Source organism: Schistocerca gregaria, chromosome 2, assembly GCF_023897955.1.
Source record: "Schistocerca gregaria isolate iqSchGreg1 chromosome 2, iqSchGreg1.2, whole genome shotgun sequence".
Lineage (NCBI taxonomy): Eukaryota > Metazoa > Arthropoda > Insecta > Orthoptera > Acrididae > Schistocerca > Schistocerca gregaria.
In genome coordinates, this window is record NC_064921.1 from 522,278,435 (window position 1) to 522,286,125 (window position 7,691).

At 37.4% G+C, this 7,691-nt stretch overlaps 1 protein-coding gene across 1 annotated transcript in view; it reads left to right on the top strand.

Annotated features, from left to right (window-relative positions):
• Positions 1-7,113, top strand: part of LOC126330094 (uncharacterized) — a 103,246-nt gene extending 96,133 nt beyond the window's left edge. The window contains exons 12-13 of the mRNA XM_049996330.1: positions 3,400-3,600; positions 4,711-7,113. Of these exons, the coding sequence (XP_049852287.1) occupies positions 3,400-3,600; positions 4,711-6,972 (2,463 nt within the window). The 3' untranslated portion in view covers positions 6,973-7,113. The remainder of the gene's footprint in view (positions 1-3,399; positions 3,601-4,710) is intronic.
• The last annotated feature ends 578 nt before the right edge of the window (positions 7,114-7,691 follow it).

The following is a 7,691-nucleotide window of genomic DNA, read 5'->3' on the forward strand; positions in this document are numbered from 1 at the left end:
TGTTTGAGTTTTAGGAAATGGTGGGTGTCATTGAAGAAAACGTATAGAACTGTGGAATAAAAGTAATAAAAGAAAAAGTAAGTAATGGAAGTAGGAGGAAGTAAAAGGGTAAAGATAATGCTGAGTGGAGAAACATTAGAACTTATGCAGAGTTTTAAATACCACAGTATTACAACAGAAAGTGACTAGAAGTGGAGCACAAGAATTAAAACTGGGATAGCATTGGTGATAAGCTAACCGGACACCAAGAGGCATTTTGTAAGGCAGAGAGATTTTTCTGTAGCAATATGGGCAGGGATTTGAGGAAAGCTCTGATATTGTGTGTAGTATTCAATGTCCTCATGCGTTGTGCTGTAATGTGAACATTGAGAAAGAAAGATGTGCGAGGCTGGAGGTTTCTGCGGTGAGGGGACAGTAGTGGATGGAAAACATAAGTTTGATGGATAAGGTGAAAAATTAGGAGTTACTGAGAATATGAATGCGGTTTTGTCCCGTATTAACACACTCAGATCCAGTGCTATCCTGTGTACCCAGGCTTAAGAAAGCAGACAATTTTAGCAATATTTAGAGACCAGTTGTGGTGGCATTTGTTAATATATTTTGACAAATAGCCCACCATTTAAATTCTACTTACTTCTACTTTTAAATTATGGTGAGATGTTTATGTTGTATTTAATAGGATGTGAAGGTAATCACATAATTAACTGCCATGTTTTTTTTTAATTTAAAAAGTCAAATATTAAAATAAAATACAGCAAAAATTTTATAAAATGAAAATATTTTATGTATATCTACTCTTTATATTCCTCAACTCAATTCTCATGCAGAATCATAATGTTTCTTTGTGTGGTATATTTTGAAACAAGGTTCCATACTCAATGCAGCACCACACTGCTCATATTGGTACTGCGTTTCTTTGTGGGAAGCTTTTCCAGTTCCTTTCTGGCACACAAGTGCAGCATACTACTTGGATGTTGATGGTATGTGCTGCAGATAATGTCTTTGTGATAATCTGCCCGCACTTCCACTTTGTACACTTGTACCAGCGACTTATTGTGCTTCCTCCTGAGTGAACTCAGCTCCAAGTGTTATAAAAAAAAGTCAATGATTGTCATTTTCTTCTGGTGCACCGAATTGTACAACAAGAATGAATTTGACACTCCCATAAGCAGCAGGTGAGAATACAATTTCCTCCACCATTTTACTGTCCTGTGTCGAAATACAATGTACTGTGAGCATTGGTCTGCAAGGTCGACCCCAGCCTTGTTGCAATTGTAATGTAGAACTAGAAGTGGCTCCAGTTCAAATGCACCTTTCCTTTTTGTGTGTGTACCAAATGATACTATATGTGTAGTTGATAATGAATACACATCAGTTTGTCCTTACATTTCATTGCCAACACATTACCTCTATTGTCTGTATGTACTTTCCCCCTTCTGTAGTTTAGTTGCTACTAAATTTTGGGGCATTGATCTCCTTGACTTGCTCACAGTGCCTACAGCACCAGTTCCTGCTTGAGCCAACTGCTGAAACAGATCTGGACTTGAATAAAATCTGTATAAGTACCCTTTTGCAAGAGATTGCCTTCAGACAGGAGCCTCAAGACAACTGCTGATGATGCATTGTCGAGCACCTGCTTTGCAGCATACACTTCAGTATTGAGGACATAACCACTGCATGCCCCTGCAACAGTGTACTCTGGAAAACTTATGCGATCTGAAAATGGCCATATACCTTCATCCATTGTACGTTTTTCTGATGGATGATATGCTTGAATACAATGTTCCCTCAGCCTGTTGTAGTAAGGAAGGATTTTGGAGAGTGGATGAAATCTTTCTTCTCCTGGCTTATTTTGCTTATGATTATCAGTGAGATGTAAGCAAGAACATATCTGATTATACCGCAAACGGCTTATTATATGCGGACAGAAATTGCATCTGACAGCTGGATTAGAGCACCAGTGATCTGCCATTCTTGGCCTTCTGGAAACGCACATATGGCAAACAATAACCAAGAAACATCTCATTACAGTCAACATAACTAGCTTCCATGAACTCAATAATGAATGAAGTTTCAGTTCATTTTTACTGTGTTCCTTTATAATTGTTTGTGCTGTATATAGATTTGTTTGTGCTTTCAAGTCTCTGATACCTTCATCCGTTAGAAACACTTTAGCACAGTCGAATACCGAACTTGAAGAATTGATGTCTGCAAATGTTTTTCTCAGTGTTGTGTTGATAGGCAAAGACGGTAAAAAATCAACTGCGCTCCAGATGTCAGCTTCAGCAACAAAAACATCAAGCGGTGTGTACTGAAATTCATCATTGCTTCCAGCCCCTTCTGACGAGCTACTTTCATTCAGATTGTCAACTGAAAAGAATAATATAGCCCGTGACAGTGTGGTTGCAGCAAAGCCAAACAAAATGAGTAACACAGCATAAGTTTTTTTTGAGAGAATAGCAACAGCACCACGTAATGTACAAGTAATAATTCATGTACCTTCAAGAATGCCATTCTCTTCCTCATCCTCTTCTGCACTCTCTGTATCATCTAAAACCTCTTCGGCCATGAGTAAGCCACTTATTTCCCGATCGGATGGTACTCTCTGTGCCATTTAGAACAAAGTTCACAACCTACAATTTGCCATGTGCAAATAAAGTGCTGCACCAGCATTGGTGTGGAGGTATATTACTCCTTAAACACTGCTGAGAGAAAGATACTTCTCATGCCATCTGTGAACACAAGCCTGAACTAAGATCCCAAGAAGCCCATACCACCATCCAAAACCATCAGAATAGCATCAGAGAGATGATACTCGATGAAAACACTGTGGCCCATAAATTCTATGGGGTTGGTGATTTTTGGAAGTCCAGTGGCCCGTAAATTTTACAAGCTTGGCGCAGAGAGTGTTAAATTACATAACTCACTGTTAAATGTAATTTGAACGCTGTTTATTAATATAAACAAACTCTCCATCATACAAGCAGTTTAAAATACACAATTTTTGCTAATACTGTGTGCCAAAAATTAACTCCGTAAATACAAAACTGTCTTTGCATCCTAACTGCTCTATGACTCACAGTCGAAGTGGTGCATTTGACCCCTTGTTTGCTGAGCTTGCCACGAAACATTGTTGGCATTAGTGATATTATTGCACTTGTTATGTGTTAGAGTGCTCTCACAATTATTTCTGATCTGAGAAATTGCCTTCATTTTTTAAATTATACACTGATTGAGCACTAGCATTTTGTGTATATATTTACAAAAACATTTGATAGCTTTGAGTTACAGTAACCCCAAACCCCATCAGAAAGAAAATGTGTGTGTATGTATGTTTGGATATAATTGAACAATGCTTGAAAAAATTATACATAATTGTAACTTCAATTGCTGTTGCAGATGATTCAAGAGGAACTGCTGAAAATTCTGCTCAAAATTGGACGTGGTGAGATTTTTGCTCCATATAGTGACTGGAAATGTCGTTTGGAACTTTATCAGTTACTTCACACACTTGTTTTTTGGCCACATTGTTCATGGCCACCACCACTACAGTTCGCCATTCAGCTTATGCGTGTTGGTCTTTCAGATCCTTGTGTAAAGGTATGGCTGTTTTTGTATTGAAATTAATGCACTGTAGCGAGTCTTTGAGAGTATCTATTTTGTTTTGTTTAGCAGACATGATTATTTTCTATAATACATTTCTTTTAGAAAACAAAACGTGAAATTATGTTCTGACTCAGGACAGTCATAAAGGGCAGGGGTTGAACCATTAAATACCTAAAATATTTAAGAAACGCTTAATTTTTTGATTTCTTATCTATCCTCCAGCTGCTTAAGAAACATACACAAGTGCACTGCTTCTAGAAATCTTCTATAATTTTAGTCTCGTAACTTACATGTGTGTATTGCTATCACCACCACCACCACCACAACCACATTTACTGTTTCTGCTGCACGTAATTCTGAAATACAGCATAGTTTGCATTAACATTATTGATAGAGTTAGGTGTGAACATGTGTTACATGATTCAAGTGAAGAATTTCCATCAGTTTCCAAGCTTTTTTCATCCCTCTTGCGTAACGCATTCCATCAGTCTATTCAAGTTTGTTTCCTTGGAAATATGAAAGCTGTGCCCTATACTAACAGGCAACACAGTACTAACACAGGCATGACTTCCCCCTCATCTCAGTAAGATATCCAAGACATCGTGTTTATTATTTGTGTCATATATCCCATTTATTGATCTCTCTACCTGTCAAACTCCGGACTCACATTTTGGAGGATGACAGTTCAAATCTGTGTGTGGCGACCTTTTTTTCTCCCCCAGTTTTCTGTGCTTTCCCTAAATCACTCTCGGCAAATGCAGGTATGGTTCCTTTGAAAGGACATTTCCTTCCCCATCCTTGAAACAATCCGAGTTTGTGCTCTGCCTTAAGTTACCTTGTTGTTGATGGGACATTAAACACTTATCTTGCTTCCTTTCTTTTATCTTTCATATTTTTGGATGGCCTCTTAAATTTCATTCAAGTTCATGCTAAACTTAGCAAATAGATACTGTTGTGTTAGCTTCACTTTTGGCTTGTACCCTTCCATAAACTCTTAGTTATTTACATTTATCATAATTTATTAGTGTCCTAATGATTTTTCATTTTTGTAAGTGCAGTACATCCTTAAGCTTTTAGAATAACTTTCAAATTAAACTGTTGCAGGTTGCAAGTTTCTGTAGCCAGTCGCTGAACAACTTTGTCAAACTAGTTCATCCTCTCAGCAGACCACTTCATTTCACACTATCTGTTGACGATATGCAGGCAGTGATCCAATTAGAAAACAGTCACAAGAATAGAGTAATTTTTAGTGAAAGCATGGAGACTGACAGATCCAAACTTAGCCCAGAGCAAGATAGTGAGCTGCTGCAAGTTTCTAGCAGTCCTAAGCATATACATAATGCTTCAGAGAATCATCTTCATGGAAGAGATACAAGTACTGTTCATAATAATACTGACGAGAGAATTATAAAGACAAAGACGGTGCATGATAAAAATATTTTTGATTTATGCAGTAGTGATGTTCCACATTCACATCATGTTACTAGGTGCCAAGATAATGATGGAAGCAGTGATGTTCCAATGGATCTAGTGACACACAACAATACAACTGTCCAGGAACTCCAAAGCATTGTAACACACACAAAATATTGTGACCAAAATGACAGTGAGTTAGAAACTCAGAATAACTGTAACATTCCACTACATCTAAAATTACATGACTCAGAGGATGAACTACAGGACAGATATATTGAAACTACAGAGGATTCATGTATTTCAAGTTTACTTGCTGTTGCCAAGAATGAAACCAAAGAAAAATATGAGACAGTTAAAAGTAATTTCTTACCTGAAAAACATGAAGTTACAAGACTAGGAGGCAAAGATGAGGAGGAGAATGAAGAAGAAGAAGAAGAAAAAGACAGTGATAAAAATAATGTAGACAAAAATCAGCGTGGAGATCAAACTGGTGGTGGTGGTGGTGGTGGTGGTGGTGGTGGTGACAATGATGATGACGATGATGATGATGATGAAGATGATTATGATGATGATGGCGATGATGATGACGATGATGAAATGAAGAATGCTTTCTTAATGCATGGAAAGGAATCCACTGTTAAAAAGCGGGTGAACTTCAATATTTCTGATAAGACTGCAGAGAAATCAATTATGCATAAGGCACCTATATCATCAAATAATTACAGCATCAGTTACTTATATGATCAGAGCAGTGATAGTAATGACAGTGACATTGAAACTGACATTGTCACATGCTCTGTCTCTCCTGAAATTAATGAGGTAGATAAAGAAGAATTAAAAGAAGTTAATTCATTGAAAAACCCACATATTGCAAAAACTGAAGCTGATGAACATAGCCAAATATGTACAAAAAATGAAAACTGCAATGAAAATAACATAGTTAATGATGAAATGCAACCAGTTGGTACTCCTCCAAAATTGATAAATGCCATGAATGAAGAGAAACAAAGTAGTGAAAATCACATGGACAGCACAGATAACAGTAATATTGCAAATGGTGTTTCGCAGCAGAAAGTTTTGCTTAACAATCTCTGTGAAGCAGATGAAAGTGAAGTTGAAGTTGATGTTTTGACTATCTCTAACACTGAAAAGGAAGTAGTAGAACACACCCATAAAAAGAAAGTGGCAAGTGTCTTAGGTGAAGGAACTCTGAAAGATAAAAATAATGCTAGTGAAAATGAGAAAGAGAATGATAATGAAAATGAAGAAGTTTCATTTATAGAGATAGCACAAGTAAATGAAACTACTACACTTCCAGATGAAATGAATGTTAGTAGTGAAATTCCAAAAGAGCATGATGTTAGTACCGAAGAAACTTCAGTTATGGAGGTAGTAAAAGTAAAAGAAACTACTACACTTCCAGAAGAAACAAAGGTTCCCACTGAAGATCACTCTGATAATGTTGAAAATTCTGCTTCAGAAGTTCAAGGTGACTGCTGCATCACTGTTGAAGTAGAAGATAGATTCGTAGCATACAGTAACAATAAGAAGACAGAGTTAGTGGATGAAACTGACACTGCAAACCACGGCAAAGACATTCAATTTGAGAGGCAGTGTAAGACTGAATCACATGTAGAGATTCCAGAGGAAGAAATAAGATTACAGGACAAGAATAAGGGAGTTGGCAATGAGCAAATAATAAAAAAGCAAACTAGTGTGTCACCTAATGGACAAGAATTGATGCCCGAAACAGACTGGCACCAAGTACAAAAGGAAGTAGATGAAGTGTGCATGAACTCTGCTGCAGCAGACTCATTCACAGAGACAGAACAGATAGATGCCAAGAATTTAACTGAACCCGTTACAAAGAAACGTAAGCTGGAATCTTGTGTTCCTGAAATGGAAAATGAAAATAATTGTCATGAGCAGCAAAAACAAGTAGTAGTTTAAATATTTGATTGTATTGTTTTTGAATGTTTTCAGGCAGTCAGTCTGTATGTAACAACTGTTTTTGTAAAGTTTTGTAAACAAATGTAATCATTATGTATTCTGCTTATTTAATAAATAATTACTCTGTTGTGAACATGAAAATTGTATGTTTCATAATGAAAGAAGTTCCTTTCTGATCAGTTTGAAACAGCAGGCACTGTGCGGTTCCTAATTCTGAGTTAATTTCTGCTCCACATAACCATCATTGACAAATCCAAAAATTGACCGCGCACGTGTGCACACACATGCCCAGACGCTCGCGTGCTGCGCGCACGCACGCACACACACACACACACGCACACACGCACACACACACACACACACACACACACACACACACACACACACAAACTGTACACAGTGTATAAAGGGCAGTGCATTGGCGGAGCTGTTATTTGTACTCAGGCGATTCATTTAAAAAGATACAAGTCCCAGTCATGGCTACATGATGGGAATTAACATACTTTGAATGCAGAATGGTAATTGGAGCTAGACACATAGGACATTTTATTTCAGAAAACATTAGGGAATCCAGTATTCTAAGACTCACAGTATTAAGTGTGTGCCAAAAATACCAAATTTCAGGCACTAACCTCTTACCATGGACAAGGCAGTGACCAACGGCTTTCACTTAATGACCAGAGAGCAGCTGTGTTTGTGTAGACAAGCAACAATGTCTG